General features: G+C 38.8%; 1 protein-coding gene and 1 long non-coding RNA gene across 3 annotated transcripts in view; one reads left to right on the top strand and one right to left on the bottom strand.

The window, feature by feature from the left end:
• The window catches only part of LOC115218429 (NEDD4-binding protein 2), an 80,649-nt gene extending 62,189 nt beyond the window's left edge, over positions 1-18,460 (bottom strand). The window contains exons 1-2 of one of the 2 annotated variants that reach the window (XM_036508235.1): positions 17,916-18,460; positions 17,305-17,356 (exon numbers count right to left, since the gene is read on the bottom strand). In XM_036508235.1, the coding sequence (XP_036364128.1) occupies positions 17,305-17,356; positions 17,916-18,086 (223 nt within the window). In that variant the 5' untranslated portion in view covers positions 18,087-18,460. The remainder of the gene's footprint in view (positions 1-17,304; positions 17,357-17,915) is intronic. The other variant, XM_029788238.2, reaches the window with a different exon arrangement.
• LOC118765778 lies at positions 294-22,823 on the top strand. The gene is made up of 3 exons (XR_005001654.1): positions 294-417; positions 20,496-20,500; positions 22,804-22,823. It is a non-coding gene; the product is annotated as an uncharacterized LOC118765778 (long non-coding RNA).
• The last annotated feature ends 250 nt before the right edge of the window (positions 22,824-23,073 follow it).

Genomic DNA, 23,073 nt, shown 5'->3' with positions numbered 1-23,073 from the left:
GATAAATTAAGTACCAGTTATGCACTGGGGTCGATACAATCGACTTAACCCGTTTGTCCTCTCTGTGTTTAGCCCCTTGTGGGTAGTAAAGAAATGAGTATTTCGTCTGTCTTTACATTCTGAGTTCAAATTACGCTGGGGTCAACTTTGCCTTTCATCCTTTCGGGGTCGATAAATTAAGTACCAGTTATGCACTGGGGTCGATACAATCGACTTAACCCGTTTCTCCGTCCTTGTTTGTCCTCTTTGTGCTTAGCCCCTTGTGGGTAGTAAAGAAATGAGTATTTCGTCTGTCTTTACATTCTGAGTTCAAATTACGCTGAGGTCAACTTTGCCTTTCATCCTTTCGGGGTTTATAAATTAAGTACCAGTTGTGTACTGGGGTAGATCTATTCGACTGGCCCATTCCCCAAAAATGTCTATTTTTTCCATGCTGGCATGGGTTGGATGGTTTAGCAGAAGCTAACAAGCTGGGGAGCTGCATCAGGCTCCATTCATCTGTTTGGGTACAATTTCTATGATTGCCCTTCCTAATGCCAAGCACTTTACAGAGTGTACTGGGTGCTTTTTTTTTCCTGATACCAGCATGGCTGCTTTTTAGATGGCACCAGTACCAGTGCTCTTTATGTAGCACCAGCACGAGTACTTCTTACATGGCACCAGCATGGAGCTTTTTATATGGCATGATGGGCTTCTTTCAGTTTCCACCTACCAAATCCACTCAGTAAGCTTTAATCAGCCTGAGGTTATATACTTTTCTACTCTAGGTACAAGGCCTAGGTACTTAATTTATCAATCCCGAAAGGATGAATGGCAAAGTCAACCTCGGTGGAATTTGAACACAGAATGTAAAGACAGACGAAATACCGCTAAGCATTTCGCTCAGCATACTAACGTTTCTGCTAGCTCACTGCCTTGCCTGAGGTTATATAGAAGACACTCGCCCAAGGTGCCATGCAATGGAACTGAACCCAAAACCATGTGGTTAGGAAGCAAGCTTCTTACCACACAGCCACTGGTGCGCCTGAATATATATGTATGAATGTATGAATTCATGTGTGTATGTAAGTGTGAGTGTGTATATATCTTCTGTCTTGATATCATATGATAGTCGAAAATGAGTGTGTGTCTCATTCATTTCCAATATTCTGCCAAAACATACCTGGCAATGGGCAAATATTACCTTGCTCAGAAACAGATGGGGTTTGAGGAGAGAAAGACCATATATATATATATATATATATATATATATATATATTATATATATATATATATATCATTATTATCACTAAACGTTTGACAGTTTGACTCATGCAAACATGGAAAATGGGCACTAAATAATAATGATGATGATGTTGATGATATGCATGTATGTGTGAATGTATTTAGGTGGGTATACTCTTTTCAAGTCATCACATGCTGATTGTAAATGAACATCACTGCGAGGTTGTTTGTTTCAAGTCTTCCATGAAACAACATCTGGGCAAGGAAAACACTATCTTTCTTGGAAACAAGCAAGGTTTGGCAACGGGACGGGCATCCACCTGTAGAATACATCTCAGCAAATTCCATCTGACCATACATGAATGGAACATTAAACACTGCTGCTGATGATGATGATGATGACATATATTCTATGTTTGTGAGTGTGATAGAGGAAGAAAGAACACAGCAACATCATCATCATTGTCCACTTTTTCCATGCCTGCATAGATTGGGCAAACTTTTTTGAAGCACATTTTCTATGGCCAAGTACCCTTCCTGTCACCAACACTTACCTGTCTCCAAGCAAGGCAATATTTCCTTAAGGCCTGACAATATTGCAAACAGGCGCAGGAGTGGCTGTGTGGCAAGTAGCTTGCTTACCAACCACATGGTCCCGGGTTCAGTCCCACTGTGTGGCACCTTGGGCAAGTATTTTCTACTATAGCCATTGACAACCAATGCTGGTGTATTTACGTCCTTGTAACTTAGCGCTTCAGTAAAAGAGACTGATAGACTAAGTACTAGGCTTACAAAGAATAATTCCTGGGGTCGATTTGCTCGACCAAAGGCAGTGCTCCAGAATGGCCGCAGTCAAATGACTGAAACAAGTAAAAGAGAATGAACAACACTGCTTGTATGACAGAGACAATCATTTACGACTATTACACAATATTAAGACTCACACACATGTATATGACAAGCTTCATTCGGTTTCCATCTGGCAAATCCACCCAGGGTGATAGCAGGAGACAGTTTCCTAAAGTACCAAACAGTGAAACTGAACCCAAGACCATGTAGTTGGGAATCAAATTCTGTAACCACAGCATTATACACAAATACTTGTAAACTGTGATGGTGGTGATGGTAAAGAGAAACTAGAAGAAAAACAAAAAAACTGTGGTTTCTGTATTTGTGAGTGACTGTTCATGCACATGGCCATGCGTGTGTATGTGTGACTTTCCAACTAAGAGCACAAACAGAGGCGGGTGAGAAAGGAAGCAGAGTATAAAACTGTATTTTAACAGTCACTAGACCAGTTTTCATTAAATGAGCTAATGTCAAGGTGGAGGATTGTGCTAATGCTGTTGTTTGCAGGATATCTAACACGAGGGGTGAGCAGCTAGGTCAAATATGGGACCTACTGCAGTGGGTCTATAAGAAAGGAAGGGAGGGAGGAAAGAAGGAAGGAAGGAAGGAAGGAAAGAAAGAAAGTCTGATATTCTTATTTAAATGTCTAAAGAGACATCATAATATGTATGTATGTATGTACCACTGTCATTATTAGTTATGCACATGTACACACTACATGTGTTTGTGTGTGTATGTGAAGTAATTAGCCTGATATATATATATATATATATATATATATCAATAATAACAAAGGGTGAAAATTAATTAATTAATTAAGAAGTAATCAGTAAGTTCACCAAGTAGAATTCGGCATGTAAAAGACCAATTCATGGTAAGTTTAAGAAATACTAAATAATTAGGGTTCAGCAACGATTTGCCTCACCACACACCGAATTTAGAAATAGCAGTCAAAAAGTCTTAGCTATTCCTTCTACTTTAGTAGAAGGAATAGCTAAGACTATTTCTAAATTCGGTGTGTGGTGAGGCAAATCGTTGCTGAACCCTAATTATTTAGTATTTCTTTTATATATATATATATATATATCACCAAGGTTAATTACTTCAAATAAATACATAGAAACCCAAAAGCTATTATTTATAGTTTTATGTGATGTGCCTCAAGAGCGAATGTACCAAAACAGAATTATTTCATAAGTTTATAAAATTCTTACAACATCAACAAGAAAGAAAGATGGATGGATGGACAGACGCACAAGCGGGCAGACAGTCATGCAGAAACGTGTGTGTGTGTGTGTGTGTGTGTGTGTGTGTGTGTGCCTGTGTATCTGAAAGAAGTGTCAATGGAAAAGAGAAAGAAAGGAAGGAAGAGAGAAAGAAGAAACAAAATGTGTTTACATTAATACAACTGGTCAGTTCTTTCAACAGAAAGTGATGAGTTGATTCTTGGCCTCTAAAAATGGCAAAACCAGGTGGCTACTCAAAGGGGGCGGTCTTGTTTTGATAAAAGTTATTTTTTTTAAATTGTCTGGATTCATTATCATCATTGTCCAGTGAGAGAGAGTGACTGTGTTTATGCATGTGTGTGCCTTTGTATCTCAAAGGAATGTCAATAGAGAAGAGAAGGAAAGAAAGAAGGAAGGAAGAAAGGAAGAAGAAAAAATATTGTTTACATCTATACAGCTGTTCAGTTCTTTCAATAGAAGATAACAAGTTGCTTAATAAAAGTTATTTTTCAAAAGATTGTCTGGATTTATTATCATCATCCTTGTCCATGTTCCCGTGCTGGTATGGGTTGGAAAATCTGGATGTAAGATTGTTTCTATTTCTGTATATACGCATATGTATAGTACTGTGTGTGTTTAATACAAAATTACAGTTTACTTTACAAAAATGGTCCTTCAATAATACTGTAGAAAGAGACGAATCCCCTCTAAAAAAATTCAAATCTGAAGATTCTACTAGAGTAGATGCAAGCGCTAATATATCATTTATAAAAACATGTGACATATTAACAAAAATCTGTAAATGGCGGTGCCCCAGCATGGCCACAGGTCGTGAGCTGAAACTAGATGAGATGAAATAAAATAAAAAATGTAAAACCATCCAGATTTCTGAGTACCTTATCTCTTCTAAAATATATATATATATATATATATATATATATATACATATATATATATGCATGTGTATATTAGATCCCACCACTACTTGACAACTGGTGTTGGTGTGTTTACATCCCATTAACTTTACAGTTCAGCAAAAGAGTAAATAGAATAAGAATTTTAAAAAAATAAGTATTAAGGTCGATTCATTCAACTAAAAATCCTTCAAGGTGGTGCCCCAGCATGGGCACAGTCTAAGAAATGAAACAAGATAAAAGAAAGAATTAACCACCACCATCGCTCCTGCTGGGAGCCTGAAGAGTCAACATATGGAGAAACATCATATTAATTTACCAGAAATTGCAGGCAGTATGACGTGGTTTATCAAAAATATTGGGACCATTCACTTTTGATGATACTGTGCCTGGTCCCGTTTCCTTGAGCTTGCTGCAATAAAGTTTACGATACAAAACCAACAACAGGTGACAAACTGAGAGGAATCACTGAACAAGAATGCATGATTCCATTGCCTAGACCAGAAAAAGTCATCAGTTTGAAAAAAGATATTCAAAATATTAAGGAGCACTCCGTCGGTTACGACGACGAGAGTCCCAGCTGATACGATCAACGGAACAGCTTGCTCGTGAAATTAACATGCAAATGGCTGAGCATTCCACAGACACGTGTACCCTTAACGTAGTTCGCAAGGAGATTCAGCGTGACACAGAGTGTGACAAGGCTGGCCCTTTGAAATACAGGTACAACTCACTTTTGCCAGCTGAGTGGACTGGAGCAACGTGAAATAAAGTGTCTTGCTCAAGGACACAACGCGTCGCCGGGAATCGAACTCACAACCTTACGATCATGAGCCGAGCGCCCTAACCACTAAGCCACGCGCCCTCACATTCAAAATATAATTAAATATTATTTGTAGACTCAATTAGATTTTGAAAATAAAACTTTATTTTAATAAATATGTAATTTATAATCTTTTCAATCCGCATATAGATTTATTGAGGAACACCCTACATGTGTGTGTGTTTGTATATGAATATGTGTATGCATGTATGTGCTTGTGTCTTTGTGTTTGTGTATATCTTTGAGTTGGTCTACATTCAGTAATCTGAACAGAGAGTGACTCAGTGAATGACACAATCCAGTGCAGAAATTAGTCAACAAGGAAACGAACCTTTCTTGATAAAAATGTTCCAGATTATAAAGTAATAAATCAAACTTGGAATTGAGGAAATGAAATCTTGTTGATTGTTATTTATATGTGTGTGTGTTTGTATGTGTATGTACATATATATTATCATCAGTGGCGTTTAATGTCTGTCTGCTTTCCATGCTGGCATGGGTTGGATGGTTTGACTGAGGAGTGGCAAGCCAGGAGGTTGCACCAAGCTCCAATCTAATTTGCCAAGATTTCTACAGCTTGATGCCCTTCTTAATGCCAACCAAACTGAGTGAAGTGGGTGCTTTTTAAATATCACCAGCATGAGAGCCAGTCAGGCGGCACTGGCATTGGTCATGCTCAAATGGTGCTTTTTATGTGCCATGTGAAAAAATATTTATATATATATATATATATATAAATACAAAATGGGACATATATACATGTATGTGTAAATATATATATATATATAATATATATATATATATATAAATGGAGGTGATGCAAAGTGGCTGAGCTCCTTTTAAGTGTTGGGCCTCACAGAGGCAATGACCAAGACCTTTGGCATTATGCCATGCTTGAGAAGAAGAAACATCAAACCAAATAAAATCGCAGTCATAACAGATACCAGTGTCACTCAAGTGACACACAAAAGTACCCATTACACTCTTGGAGTGGTTGGCATGTTAGGAAGGGCATCCAGCCATAGAAAACCATGCCAAATCAGACTGGATCCTGATGCAGCCTCCCAGCATACCAGCCCAGTTAAACCATCCAACCCATGCCAGCATGGACAACGAATGCTAAATGCCGATAATAATGAGGACGATATATATATATTGCTTTCAAAATGTGACCTCGTGTGTACCGTTGGCGATTTTTTTCCCTCTGTCTTCCCTTCTCTGGATCTTTCCTTCTACGTTTCCGACGAAGAGCTCCACTCGAAATGTTAAACCCTCCTTCTTTCCTGAGCGTCCAATAATACTATATTTGTTCCACATCCTCGCGTTGTTGTATTTTTTTGTGCTTCTTGTTTGGATTAACTTTATATATATATATATATATATATATATATATATATATATAAAGGAGTGGCTGTGTGGTAAGTAGCTTGCTAACCAACCACATGGTTCCGGGTTCAGTCCCACTGCGTGGCATCTTGGGCAAGTGTCTTCTGCTATAGGCCCGGGCCGACCAATGCCTTGTGAGTGGATTTGGTAGATGGAAACTGAAAGAAGCCTGTCGTATATATGTATATATATATGAGTGTGTATATGTTTGTGTGTCTGTGTTTGTCCCCCTAGCATTGCTTGACAACCGATGCTGGTGTGTTTACGTCCCCGTCACTTAGCGGTTCGGCAAAAGAGACCAATAGAATAAGTACTGGGCTTTCAAAGAATAAGTCCCGGAATCGATTTGCTCGACTAAAGGCGGTGCTCCAGCATGGCCACAGTCAAATGACTGAAAAGAGTGAAAGAGTATATATATATACACGTTGATGAATTTCAGGATGGTCTATTTTTTTGTTCAGTCTTTTTTTTTTTGCCAAATAAACACACACATCCCACCCATGCTAGCATGGAACACAGATATCAAATGATGATGATAATGATGACTATATAATCGTTCTTCACTTCAGATTTATTTTGTCATTGTTCTTATTTTATGTTCTATGTCTGGAAATCTTTCTTCACACATCCTTTAGCAAGTCTCCATCCCATGTCTCTCTTCCTGTCTCTTTAGTCCAGTTTATCTTTTTATAGTATGGACCCTTATCTGTGCAAGTGTTTGCACCTAAACACAGCAGTATCGGTTGTCAAGCAATGTTAGGGGGACAAACACTAACACACACATACATAAACATATATACAATGGGCTTCTTTCAGTTTCTGTCTAACAAATCCATTCACAAGGCTTTAGTCGGACCGAGGCTATAGTAGAAAACATTTGCCCAAGGCACCACGCAGTGGAACTGAACCTGAAACCATGTGGTTGGTAAGCAAGCTACTTACTACACAGCCACTCCTGCGCCTATGGTTGTTTATTTTTAAAATGACATTTTAGGGTAGGTGTGTGAGGTAAAATATTTGGACTGGATGTGGCTGGTTTAACCTTTTAGCATTCAAACTGGTCATGTCTAGTCAAAATATTCAACCTTGTTTTATTTTCATACCAACCAGATTCTACCTCTCACACCTACCTTACAACTTAATGCTAAAAATAAAAACAATCACTTCATTAAAGTATTGAAGCTACAAGTTAATTCAAAACAACGTGAAGAAATAAGCATTAGATTTGACAGTAATAATCTGAATGCTAAAGAGTAAAAGATGTGGAGGTGCAACGGTCCAGTGGTTAGGGCAGCGGACTCACGGTCGGAGGATCGCGGTTTCGATTCCCAGACCAGGCGTTGTGTGTGTTTATTGAGCGAAAACACCTAAAAACTCCATGAGGCTCCGGCAGGGGGTGGGCGACCCCTGTTGTACTCTTTCGTCCCAACTTTCTCTCACTCTCTCTTCCTGTTTGTTGAGTAACGCTTCGACGGACTGGCGTCCCATCTAGCTGGGGAGAACACATATGCCACAGAAACCAGGAAACTGGGCCCATGAGCCTGGCTAGGCTTGAAAAGGGGCGCATAAATAAATAAGAAAGAGTAAAAGACCAGAAAACTCAGCTTAGAGCAGAGCTACCTCAGCTTTATACAGACCATACTGCTTTTGTGTTATCTCTTGTCCCTCTCACCTAATCTCCTGGCAATTTCAATTTAATCAGTTGGCTACTTCAGGATTTGAACAAATCAGTCGTTTTTCCCATCTGGTAGTCGTTCTCATTTTTCCTTCCTTTTCACAAACACAAGCTTTTACACAAAATGCCAATCAACGATTATATACATTATATATAATGATTGTTAAGCCCTGTGCCACTTACACAATAATTTATTCAATGTGCGTAGGTAAACCTAATGAGATGATGAACAATCAGAAACTCAAACAAATCTTAGCAACATACCAGCTTATCTGGCATTGAGAACAACAAGAGATGAAGATAAGACTATCACACTAAAATGCTGACACCCGAACAAGGAATGCACTTGTCATCTTGCAGATAATATTATTAAATGCGAACGATTATAGAAAATGTTATGCCCATAGAGGTACTTGTAAGGTTGTTTCTCATTGGTCAAAGCTTGTCACACAGATTTGTAAGAACTGTGTACCACTGTGCTGTAGAGGGAGGTAACTCAGTACAAGGTTATTGCAGTCAAGGCCAGTTACTCTGTATTGGATTAAATTGAAGCTGATTTTTCTTATGAAATGTCATGTTTGGACATTTGGAAAGTAGCCAAGAGGAACTTCTACCAGATGAGGGGGACATTTATTCCTTGGTTTTTGCTGTGAAGGATAATTACATTGACTGACTGATTGGAACTAACTAAAAGCATTTGTTTAAGGAGAGTTACTCAAGCACTTACAAATATTGGAAAATTTCCAAGAACCTCTGTTGGTGGTGACAATAGGACTATACTTCTAATCTCCAATTAAGAGGTATTGCAGATTGGCTTAATAGTTTCATGCATTATAAAAGTATGGGGAAGTCCTATCAACGATACTCCATGTTACTGCAGAGTGTGCCTGTCTCTACTCACAGAGTTTCAAGAAAAATTATGCAAAACATGGCACATAACATTCCTTTGTTTGTTGAACAAATGAAGATGTTGAAGGCAGCAACTCTTGAAAGTGTTCACCATTAGACCTTCTGGAGGTTGTTCAACATACAGCTTTCTTAGAGAGGCAGGTTCCTGTGAGTGGGTGGGGTTAACCCTATGGTTTGGGGGTTCATTCCCAGTGTACAGCACTACACTGGCACTAAGCTGGTTATGACAATGAGGATTCCAGTTAATTGGATCAATGGAACAACCTGCTCATGAAATCAACATGCAAATAGCTAGGCATCCCACAGACACACATACCTTTAACGTAGTCCTCAGGGCTATTCATCATGACACAAAATGTGACAAGGCTGGCCCCTTTGAATTACAGGTACAACTCGTTTTTGCCAGGTGAGTGGACTGAAGCAACATGAAATAAAGTGTCTTGCCCAAGGACACAACACACCACTAGGAATTGAACTCACAACCTTCCAACCATGGGCCAAAAACCCTAACCACTAAGCAATGTAGCTTCACAAAACCATACAAGTAAGCATGTCTGTGCAGTTAAGAAGCTTGCTTCCCAGCCATGATGTTTCAGGTTCAGTCCCACTGTATGGCACCTGGCCCCCAGGTCAAGCAAAGTCTTGTGAATGGATTCGGTAATTGGAAACTGAAAGACACTAATCCTACTTGAAGCTAAAGAATTTGACTATTTGGTTAAGTAAGAAACATAGATTCCATTGCTTAAACAGTGTAAGAGACTGAGACAAAGGAATTGAAGAAATTTACCAAAATTTAGAAGCAAAGCTAAAAATAGACATTTGCCCAGTTTCATAGAATTGTGGCAGAGTTTTGGATGCAATTTCTTACCACTCCAAGTAATTGACTTATTATAAAGTGAATAAAAATTACAGAAAGAAATTTAAAATCATGAAAATTCTTATTAATTAACAATTAATGACAAAATTATTTTAAAATTCCAATGCAATTTTCTTTACCAAAACCATTTTATGACTATCTCCTGCTTCAATTTTTCTGAAAATCTGGAAGGAGAGGAAGGAAGGCCACCACCTGAAACCGCATCTAATTAAGAATGTTCAGGCTGATTCATCCCCAAATATCATGTTGGGATGAATATTATCAATGGCAAGTGCAGAGACACAGCAACTGTTGTATCCATCTTACCCACCTCACCTGTGGCCACCACTAAAATCTACATTTCTAAGAGTGGACATAGTATAACATATTCAGACTGTCATGATGTACTTCATACAATTAACCACTCTAAGTTCTAACACAAAGCTATGACTAAATAGTCTTCATGTTTGTGCTGTGCAAGGGCAAGCATGCCAAAGAATGTTTCGCATGTCATAAAAGGCAATTACAGGAGATTGAGGTAGGAATTGCCTTCCAACCTTATAAAACCCTCATCAGCAATGACTGCTCAAACAGATCCAACTATGTTGCATTGAAGGGTTGTTGTGTGAGTGGTGTAAAGTGTCATCCACCAGGATTAGGGAATACTGACAAATTGTAAATACAACCACATCCGCTTGACAACCGATGCTGGTGTGGTTACATTCCCGTAACTTAGCTCAAGGTTACAAATTCAGAGAATGAAGTAAAACTGACCCCCGAGAAGGAGAAATAGTAAAGTTGAGCGTGGCAGGATTTGAAACCAGAACACTGAGCAGCAGCAGCAGCAGAGGCATCATCATCATTTTAAAGTCTACTTCTCCATGTTTGCAAAGGTCAGATGAAATTATTGGGTTGGCAACTAAGTTCCCATCGTTTTTTTAAATTTTGGAATCAATTTTTTTCAAGAATTCTATTTTTGAATCATTTTGGAATCTATTTTGTTTTGTTTTTTTATTCTAGTTAATTTTAGTTAATTTTTGTTTATTTTCAGATTATTAAAATGGAATGTCAAGTTAAGAAAAACGAGCATTTTCAACACTTCCTTTTTGCTTTTAATCAAGGTTCTAAGGCCGCAAAAGCTGCTTGCAACATTTGTGCTTTGTATGGAAAGGGTGCCATAGCTGAAAGAACTGCTTGTGACTGGTATGCCAAGATCAAAAATGGAAATGTTCAGGCCATCCAGTTGAGTTCGATGCAGAGTGACTAAACCAACTTATGCACGAAAATTCTCGTCAAACGACAAGGGAACTGGCAGAGAAAATGGAATGCTCCAACACTGCTATAGAGAAGCATCTTCACTCAATGGGAAAGGTTCAGAAGTATGGATCATGGGTTCTGCATGCTTTAAGTGACAACAACAAAAATCAATGAGCCACAATCACAGCTTGTTTGCTTACTCGTCACCACTCAACTCATGGACACCGAATCGTTACTGGCAACGAAAAATCGCACCTGTACATCAATATGAAGCAGCGTAAGGAACGGCTTAGCCCTGGTAAACAAGCAACACTGCACATGAAACAATATCTTCATCCACGTAAAATGATGTTGTGCATATGGTGGGACTGGGAAGGGATTATCCATTACAAATTGCTTGAATGGAACCAACGGTCAATGTGGAATTCTATGTTCAACAGATGGAATGACTCAACATGGCTATTCAAGAGAAAAGACCTAATTGGCAGCATGGAGTTCTGCTGCATGACAATGCCCACCCTCATATCACCAAGATGACCAAGGAAGCCATTCAAATGCATGGCTGGGAAGTGCTGCCACACCCGCCGTACTCTCCTGATTTGGCATCAATGGATTTACACCTCTTTCGATCTCTTTCAAATGCTATACGCGGAGTTTCGTTCAATACTGATGTAGAATTGAGAGCTTGGTTGGATCAATTTTTCGAGTCAAAATCAAGCGATTTCTACCAATGAGATATTGAAAATCTTGTTGAACATTGGGAAAAAGTTGTAAACAACAAGGGTGAATGCATTATTAATTAGTTGTTATTATTTATTAAACATTTTTTAAAATTTTAATTTAAAATACGGCAGGAACTTAATTGCCAACCTAATACATTGAAACAGAGTGAGTTTGCTTTTTTTTTTCACTGTCAGGGCTCCTTCTTGTCACCAGCTCCTACTTGTTTCCAAGTGAAATAATAATCTCTCAGTCTATTGAACAACAAACAACCTGGACATGTTTTTATGTGGAGAACAGGAAACAAACAATACCATACGGGTGAACTTCTTGTTTAAAGATTGTAGACCAGTGCTGGATTAACCATTAAGCAAAATAAACACATGCTTGGGACATCAAGGGGAAAGTTGGGGGCACCAAAGAAATGGTAAATGGTTTACGACACAAAAGAAATCACTTTGAACTTGCTAAAATGATATTTAAAGTGGCTTGTATGATCAGAAATGTAATTTCAAAGTGTTCATGGTGTCATTGTAAGGATCTGATCAAAGATTTTGCAATTAAAGAAAAAAATGTAGGAGAAAACTTTTCCAAATATAAACAAGAGAACTCAGAGAGCACAGACCTCCGCCAAGGCAACACCAACGTCCTCTCAAAGATTAGCCGGAGATGATTTTTAAAATGAGAATATCTGAAATAAATTCGACTGCTCTCACAAACTAAAAATGAATCCAACCTCTCTCAAAAATTAAGTTAAAAAACAGGAAAAATAATCCAGAAACCTTGTCCAGTAACGGATCAATCCCAAAATCTAATCAGTTCATGCCAGTCAAGAGGCCAAACATCCCTGAAAGTTTCAGCAGTTCTTGAGATATATTGTCCACAAACAAGCAAACACGACTGTAAAAAATACCTCTGCTTTCGATAAGGCAGAGGTAATAAAGTGGAAATATCTATATATATTCCATCTTACTTTTAGCTTTCTTTCATTTGAAAAGTAAAAATATATTTTATGGCTTATTATTGTTTATATTTTGGATTACATATATATGGGGGCACCGAAATCTTTTAAGCATTTAGGGTCTCTATGGGTCTCAATCTGGCCCTGATTGCAGGACATGTCAAGAAGCCCGGACATGCTTTCGTGGTAGAGTGTAAGCAAATGAGACACTCTCAGGAAACCATTGTTTACAAACCAGTTAACATAAAGAACTCACACACACAAACAGCTATACAATGGGCTTCTTTCAGGTACTGTCTACCAAATCCATTCCTAACCTTTTGACTATCCCACTGTCTTCTGTTTCCTATGGAAATATGCTGTGCTTGAGAAGACCCGGCAAGCCAAGTGAGACCATAACCCATGGCCTATGACAGAGGTGTAACCAGCCTACTTATGCATACCTTTCCTTCATTTGACACTAAATACTGCTTGTGAAGACCTGTTGAGGCAAGTGAAATCGAAATCAAAATCAAATTCGATGACTGGCATCCATGCTAGTGGAACGCTAAGAGCACCATCCAAGCGTGATCGTTGCCAGAGCGGCTAACTGGCTTCCATGCCGGTGGTACGTAAAAAGCACCATTCGAGAGTGATCGTTACCAGTGTCACCATACTGGCACTTGTGCCGGTGGCATGTGAACAAATATTTGAGCAAAGTTATTGCCAGCGCTGCTGGACTGGCTCCTGTGCAGGTGGCATGTAAAAAACACCATTTGAGCGTGGCCATTGCCAGTACCACCTGACTGGCCCTAGTGCCGGTGGCACATAAAAGCACCCAATACACTCTCGGAGTGGTTGGCGTTAGGAAGGACATCCAGCTGTAGAAACTCTGCCAGATGAGACTGGAGCCTGGTACAGCCAACTGGTTCACCAGTCCTCAGTCAAACCGTCCAACCCATGCCAGCATGGAAAGCAGACGTTAAACGATGATGATGATGATATACACACACAAATACAAACATACATAGAAACATGCATATATGCACACATACATACATACATCTATACACACACACACACATCCATATGATCTTAACTGAATAGAAGTGTTATCATGTACATTCTTTTGTCTTGGTATAAATGATGGGCAACAGCAAATATTCTGCTCAATACCACAGATTTGCTTGTCAGTTGGTTGACCTTAACCAGTTGAGCATGCCCCTCGGTGGCCGACTATGTGTCCATCTCTGATCACGAGCAGGAGTAGTTGGGGAGCATCATAGCCATGTGTTGAGAGGAATTCTTTAGATTCACCTATCTCTCATCCTCTTAACATCACTATGATGCCCTATATCGAAGTCTTGCACTAAACACCGTGTTCATTCAAGACAATGTCAGAGCCTCTAAATGATTGTTCAAAACTGCTAGAAATAGGACCCTAATCTCCCTCGAAACATACCCTACTCTACAAAAAGATGGACATGCTGGATAATGTCTTTGGTTCCCTGGAAAAAGGTAGAATCATCATCATTTAACCCTTTTCATTACTGTATTTATTTTGAGATGCTCTGTGTTTCTTTCAATTACTTTAAATATAACAAAGAATTTAGTAAAATAATTTAGTTACCATTCAGCTAGTGTTAGGAGCATAAATTGTGACAAAGTTTGGTGGAAGATTTTAATTCAAAACTTATGAAAACAAGAAATTTATACTCAGAGCCAGTTTCAGCCAGGTTGGTAACGAAAGGGTTAACATCCACTTTTCCTGCTGATATGGGTTGGACGGTTTGACATGGAGCTGTCTAGACTCCAGCTGTTGTGGCATGGTATCTATGGCATGGCTCTTCCTAATGCCAACCACTTAACAGAGTGTGTGTTGGGTGCTTTCTCCATGCCACCGGCACGGGTGTGTTTACACAGCACCAGTACAGGTGCACTAATGGAGCACCAGTAAGGGTGCTTTTTAAGTGGCACCTGCACCTGAAAGGACAAGCCTGTATGAGTGGAAGACAGCGGTTTTACTTAGTTTGGCATGGTTACAGAAACCTTTGACCGTTTAGCATTTAAACCGACCCCATCTGATCCAAATATTCTACCTGTTTTATGTTGAAACTAGCTAGGTCTGGCCTGTCATACCTATCCTACAATGCCATTCTAAAAATAAAGAATCACATCATTGAAATTTCAAAGGTATGAGATAATTTATGATTAATTCAAAACAATATGAATAGATAAGAATTGCATTTGACAGAGTAATCTCAATGCTAAAGGGTAAATCATAAGTCCACTCAGTCAAGATTGACCTGAGGGGATTTCTTTTTGCCCTGTAAATATTTTAAGACACAGAGTTATAGACCCTTTTGAGTTAGGTAAGAGGAGGGGAATAAAAGGTAAACACATCTAGAAATATCACCACAGCAATCCATGAAACATTCACGAGAATGGCATGAGAAATGGTTCATTTTGAGTGATTTACTTTTTTTTTGGGGGGGGGGGTCTGGAATTCCTCCAAGACCAGTGGGATTGATTTGGATAACATTCTTTGTGAGCCATTGCAAGTCAACATCTGTGGGAATGACATGAACAGAGGGGCTGATGCTCAGGACAGGAGAGGAAGAACTCAGTATACTGGACACAAGAAGGGTAATGACAGAAGGGGAGATGAGAGCAGGGGATGACATGGGATCAGGAGTGCTTGAATGGAGGTGATATCAGTCCAGATTTCTCCAAGAAGCAGAGGTCATTACAGTAGCAAGAGATTCAAATGGAGTGGTGAATTGGGGAGTCACTGGATAGAGCCAACCAAATCAACTACAGTATCCAAAATGGTCTGGAATAGATGTGCCTCAAAGCCCCAGACCTCAAAGGAAAAGAAAAAGTAGTTTGTTCTTTAACTCTTTAGCATTTAAACTGGCCGTTTCCAGCCCAAATATTCTACCTGGTTTATGTCCAAGCGGACCTCTCACACCTACCCTACAATGTCATTCTAAAAATATACAATCCCATCATTGAAATCTGAAAGCTACAAGATGATGCATAATCAATTCAAAATAATGTGAATAAATAAATATCAAATGTCACAGGAATCTGACTGGTAAAGGGTTCATTTTTAGTATTCTTCTGTTTTCTACAACTGGAATTGGGATTCTAGTGGATTATCTTTTCCAGCTTGGGGCATTTGGAGGTGTTAGACCACTAACAGCAAAGTTCTTGTCATCATTAGTAGCTTGCCCTACCAAAATGGCAGGTGATGTCCGTAAGGGTGCTTGGCTTTTTCAATGCCTTAGCCTCACCATCACCTGTGCAGCAGGCATGTTGGTTTGCTTCTGTAAGTTCCATTGAATCCTGTGGTGTGCAACCAATTGAGGCACTCAGTGTTGCATGTTTTTTTTATCTTTTGTAAAATATATTCCTTTTCATTGAATCATTGCAAATTGCAACAATTCTTTTGAACCTCCTGACACTGTAGCAAACCTGTCAGATGTTGCAGATAGAAAAACAGCAAGAGTGTTATTTATTTCTGTTCTCTTTTTCTTTATTGCACTGCAGAATTATCGGCTATGTCGTATTTTTAATGCATGGTAATTGTTTACAAACTCATGATTTAAAAGTGGCAACTTTAAAAAATTATCTATTCAAAACAAAAATTCGTTTTCAAAAATTTGAAATTGTCGAACATTTTGCCTCTACTCCCGTACCCTTTTCTCTGCATGAGGTACGGGTCTTCAGGACACCATACTTTATGCTGTTCTAAAATTCTATCCACAAGAACGAAAGGCTTTGAACTCAGAATATGTAAGCATCTAGCTAAATAATACGAGGCACTTTGTACGACGCTCTACCGTTTTTCTGCCAAACCACCGTCCTAATGGCATAAAAAATATCGATAAACAAACTAAAAGCTCTACTCAAAATACATTGTGCGTACACGTATACAAGTTTTTAATAATAGGAATGAAGGGAAAATATCCCACGGGAGAATTTTGCATACAAACATACGCATACGGTAAAGTCTAGCGCAATGTGAACCTTGGTTGTTGCAATGTGACACCTGAGATACGAGTGCCTGACGCTTCGGTATGAACACACGTGCGTGCTAGCTTGTACGCACGTTTGTGCGTGTGCATGTATGAGTGCGGTGAGGGTGAGAAAAAGAGAGAGAAACAGAAAGCTGGCAAGGAGCCGAGAAAGAGAGAGACAGCCTGACAGACAACGAAAGGAAGGAAGGATGCAGAGAAAAATATTTGAAACCTCAATCGTATATAATAAAACTATTCTGTCTTGTTTATGATTTAGACATAAGGCCAGCACTTCCGAGGGCAAAGGATCAGTACTTGACTGCTACTTTATTTTATTGACCCTGAAGGAATGAAAGTTAAGAGTTGACCTCGGCGGGATTTCAAATAAACAAACATCAGAGGTGAAGGTTGAATGATGTTTACAAGTTGTTGCTGAGAAAGCGAAGGATGTCGAGAGGGAATTAATTTTAGTGGAGACGAGGGTAGTATGAGAAATTCCTTACCTGGCAATGTACTCTCGTAAGATACTGAGTCTTGCAAACTTATCTGTGGTACCTTTGGGTATGAGAGACGAAAAATAAAAACGTTAGATATTTTGGAAATATTCTTGCACGGGTTAAATTAACAGCTTTGAAATAAAGATAATGTTTAAAGAAATAACTAAGCTATGTATACAACATAGCTTTTTACAGCCTAATTTTTAAATAAACATACATATATATCGTGCATGTGTGTATATTAAGCATTGTATTCACCCATGAATAAGTGCTTTAGTCTATATAATATTTATTACCAATTATATGAAAATCTTAGCCGTTCATGTACGATAGATATTTCACACACAAGTGGTGGCTATATATACACATATAATGTGTGTATGTAAGCGTGTGTGTGTGTGTGTGTGTGTAAATAATATATGCAACTTATTACAAGTTTAAAAAGTTAAACACACGAAGAGGAAAACAGAAATTGTAATGCAACTCATAACAACATGCATTGTACGTACCAAAAGCACGCTTATAATGAACGGGAACAAGGAATTTACAAACAAACAAACAGCAACCCATATAAAGGTATGAACAAAAAAACATGTATATATCTATATATATATTACCACAAATGCCGATGGCAAAAGGAAAGCTTGGCAGTCTTCATACTGCAAATCGGAATCGCTGTCTGTAGTATTGGTAGCTGGGACTTTTTTTGGCATATCAGGCAATGAAGAAGGTATTTCAAATTGGTTGTCGTTTGTGAGGCAATTATCGGTAGAATAAGTAGAATCCATGACGTTGTTTTTGATGACAGTAAAACGTAAACAGCTAAAATAATAATACCAGTAGATACTAATGATACCAACGGTAACAAATAACACATAATAACTATGTATTATGAGCCAATGTAACTGTCCACAAATATATTATTTACCAAGGTGTTTGTTTCAAAGTGATTAATAGAAGGGGGACGGATAATAATAATGAAAAAAATAAACAGTTTTAACTTTTCGAAAAGCGAGATAAGCAACTTTCGGTGTATTTAGACATCCATCTATATGTACCTATACATGTATATTTATATCTGGCAGTGGAAAACAACAACTGTCAGCAAGATAAATATATATATTTATATACCACAATGATATTTATAAGACATAACATTTAATGTACATTATTAGTTGTTCAGAGTTACGGCCCTTGACAAGCATGCTGTTGTAACTTTCAACACGACTCACTTTGACGCAGTGGACTTCCCCTGCTTTTCTTTTTGTTTCGGTTTTTGATATCTATTTTTATGAATTTGTGCTATTTATTTTGTTGTTGTTGTTGATGGTTGTGATGGTGATGTGGATGCGTTCAGCTCGGCGTTTTCCTCCGCAATCACGCCTCTTCCTCCTTCTTCTCCTCTTGTTCTTTCCACGTGTAGACTGTACATTTATTGTTGGTCCGTTAGGAAATTCGGTCTTCGAAGCAACAGGTACTCACACAAATATATATGTGTGTGCATGCATGTATTTATGTATGTACAAAGAAAGACAGACAGAGACATACATATATAAACATGTCTTGAGAAATAATTTAGTAGCTAGTAGTATGTATATTGAATATATATGTATTTACATATAAATCGTCACCGTAGGAGTGGTTGTGTGCTAAGTAGCTTGCTTACCAACCACATGGTTCCGAGTTCAGTCCCACTGCGTGGCACCTTGGGCAAGTGTCTTCTACCATAGCCTCAGGCCGACCAAAGCCTTGTGGGTAGATCTGGTAGACGGAAACTGTATATATATGTATATATATATGTGTGTGTGTATATGTTTGTCCTCCCCCAACATCGCTTGATAACCGATGCTGGTGTGTTTACGTCCCCGTAACTTAGCGGTTCAGCAAAAGAGTCTGATAGAATAAGTACTAAGCTTACAAAGATTAAGTCCTGGGGTCGATTTGCTTGATTAAAGGCTGTGCTCCAGCATAGCCACAGTCAAATGACTGAAACAAGTAAAAGAGAAGAATGTATATTAGGAAGTTAATTGTTATGGTCAGTCATAGAGTGACCATTTGTCAAACTCAAATGGCTGATGAGAGAGGTTATGCACTTTCAGCCATTTGCATCTGATGAGTCACCTATGCTACTGACCACTTTTTAGGTGCAAAAACCAATGGTCACTCTATGACCAGCCATTACTTTCAACTTCCTAACAAATATATTACTCCTCTAATGTTTTAAAGTGTGGTTCTCTTTCGAATATATGAACTGCCATGATGGTGCTCCAGCATGTCCACAGCCATATGGCTAAAATGAGTAAAAGAGTACTGATGATGATGATAATCATCATCACCATCGTTTAACGTCCGTTTTCCGCGCTAGCATGGGTTGAACGGTTCGACCTGGGTCTGGGAAGCCAGGTGGCTGCACCAGGCTCCAGTCTGATCTAGCAGTGGTTCTACAGCTGGATGCCCTACCTAACGCCAACCACTCCGCGAGTGTAGTGGGTGCTTTTTATGTGCCACCGGCCCAGAAGCCAGTTGAGTAGGCACTGGCATCAGCCACGTTCAGATGGTGCTTTTTATGTGCCACCAGCACAGATGTATGCATATATACATATAAAGCGGACGTTAAACGATGATGATGATATATATACATATATATATACATACATATATATATACATATATACATATATATATATATATATACCGGAGTAAACACATAAATGTGAAACAAGCTGGAAAAAAGAGTACTCAAATACCAGTGGTAGAGTAATATGCTTTATTTAAAAGCAGCAGAAAATTCAACAAAACCTGTTACTCTGAGTTTCACATTCCCATTCGTCGGACAGTTTTTACTATATATATATACATATATATACACACACACACACACACACACATATATATATATATATCAGCAGCAAAATATTCCAGAAAGCTGCACCAGGTCCCAATCTGATCTGGCAAAGTTTCTGCAGCTTGATGCCCTTCCTAACACCAACTACTCCGAAAGCATAGTGGGTGTTTTAACATGCCACCAGCACGAGGTCCAGTCAGGCGATACTAGCATCGACCAAACTCAATTGGTGCTTTACATGTGCCACCTGTACAGGAGCCAGTCAGGCGATGCTGGCAACGACCATATATATACATATATATATATACAACAGGCTTCTTTCAGTTTCCGTCTACCGAATCCACTCACAAAGTTTTGGTCAGCTCGAGGCTATAGTAGAAACTCTTGCTCAAAGTGCCACACAGTGGGGCTGAATCCAGAACCATGTGGTTGGTAAGCAAGCTACTTACCACACAGCTACCCCTGTGCCTTGCTGATAGCACAATAGGCACCCAGTACACAATGTAAAGTGGTTGGCATTAAGAAGGGCATCCAGCCATAGAAACCAGGCCAAAGGAGACTCTGGAATAAGATGTAGTTCTTGACTCTTTGGATCCTTGTCAAACCATCCAACCCATGGCAGCATGGAATATGGACGTTAAATGATGATGATGATGACACAACAGGCTTTTTTTCCAGTTTCTATCTACCAAATCTACTCAGAAAGCTTTGATTGGACCAAAGTCATGGTGGAAGGCACTTGCCCAAGTTGCCGCTCAATAGAACTGACCCTGAAATCATGTGGTTGTACAGCAAGGTGGCAAAATCATAAGAACATTGAACAAAATGCTCGACAGCATTTTGTTCTTCTTGCTCTTTACATTCTGTGTTCAAATCTTGCTGAGTTCAACTTTGCTTTTCAGCCCTTCGGAGAAATCTCAGTCACTTACAGGCCATGAAAACTGGGTAACAGGCCTTGCAAGCCCTAGGGCTTGAGAAAAAAATACCCAGGACAAATTCATCATCATCATTTAACATCCGTTTTTCCATGTTAGCATGGGTTGGATGGCTTGATAGGAGCTGGAGGGCTGCACCAGGCTCCAATTGTCTCTTTGCCCTTCTTAATAGACGTCATTGATTGGTTGAAATTGCTGAAATGCAAGAAATTAAACAACAAATAGCTTACGAACTACAGAATTTTCTCAAGAAAGCCAAGAGAAAAAGATGTTTTATAAACACATTCTACTAGTATATGAAGTTTAAAAGTGTTTAGTTACAAAGAAATTATTTTTTAAATCTGCCAGTCAAAGCAAAAAGATCCAGCAGTATTAGTTCAAAATAGCAATCTATATATCATACCTAGATATATCTGTGACAGCCAGTGAAATTGAACTGTCTTGAAAAAGCATCTCTTTTATAGATGTATTGTGTTAAAAACACACAGAAATATATCACCAACAGATGAAACTCATCCATCAGCTGTAATAGTAGCATTGCTAAATAAGTATTTTTGCATCTTCATCAGTAGCAAGCACCTGTTGTGTTCTTGAGCAAAACACTTTACATTTCACATTGCTCCAGTTCACTCAACTGTACGTAAGTAACTCTGTGATGGACAGGCATCCTATCCAGGGGAACATTGTAATCAGTCCTTCGAATCTTTAGACTCAACACAGTAATTACGTTTTGTTATCCTAACAGTTTTATTTTTAGATCCTACCTTTTCTGTTCTGTTCCCAGACATATCAAGAGACACAGGTTCCTTATCCAGGTTTTCAATTTGTCTTAGTCCAGTATGGTTTTTCCTCTGAGAGGAGAGCATTAGTTGTTACTGTCAACCCCAATCCAGTGTTGCAATCCTTAATGTCGAATTGTTATAATGCCCACTTCAATACAGCAGTATAGTTTTTAGACCAGTAAAGACACGACTAATCTATCGCCATCTACTTATTTTATCAACCCTGGAAAGGTGAAAAGCAGAGTTGACCCCAGTGGGATTTGAACTCAGAATGTGAAGAGCTGGAACAAATACTGCAAATGGTAGTGCCAGAGATTCTTCTAAAGACGTATCTGTTAGGCTTTGTATTTGTCTTTTACTTATTTCAATCATTGGACTGCAGCCATGCTGGAGCAATCTTGAAGGCTCTATTTGAACAGATTGGTTCACAGGTAAGATATTATTGTTATACTTTAATGTAGGGCAGTGTTCTAAACCATTTTGTTCCTTATGAACCCTTTTGATTCTTATTTTACTCAGATGGAACTCCTATTACCATTTGATGTTTTTAAAAATCTTATACTTCTTTAATTAAATATTACTAGGAATTATATTTTAAAAAATCATTAAAATATTTTGTTAAGGGTTAAGGGCTGGATGTCCTCCTTGTCATCAACCCCCACCTGTTTTCCAGCATAGAAATATTTTGCTATGACTGGACATGTTTTCATGGAAAGTTGGAAACAAATGATGCCATCTGTGTGACAGTGACACTCAGCTGTGAGCTGACAGAAACGTTAGCATGCCAGGCGAAATACTTAGTGGTATTTCATCAGTCTTTACATTTCGAGTTCAAATTCCACCGAGGTCGACTTGCATGTCATCCTTTCGGGGTTGATAAATTAAGTACCAGTTGCATACTGGGGTCGATCTAATCGACTGGCCCCCGCCCCAAAAATTTCAGGCCTTGTGTCTAGAGTAGAATAGGATATTCATTTTACAATTATCATACAATACCAACAAGAAACACACACATACAATGTACTTCTTTCAGTTTCCATCTACCAAATCCACTCACAAGGCTTGGGCTAGCCTGGGGCTAAAGAAGACACTTGCCTAAGATTCTACAGATGAGGACTGAACCTGACACCATGTGACTGGGAAGTAAACTTCTTAATTCCATGACAAACTCGGTGGACAATCATTATCATCATTTTAACATCTACTTCGGGGA

Source organism: Octopus sinensis, linkage group LG13, assembly GCF_006345805.1.
Source record: "Octopus sinensis linkage group LG13, ASM634580v1, whole genome shotgun sequence".
NCBI lineage: Eukaryota > Metazoa > Mollusca > Cephalopoda > Octopoda > Octopodidae > Octopus > Octopus sinensis.
This window is presented reverse-complemented; position numbering and strand designations above follow the sequence as displayed.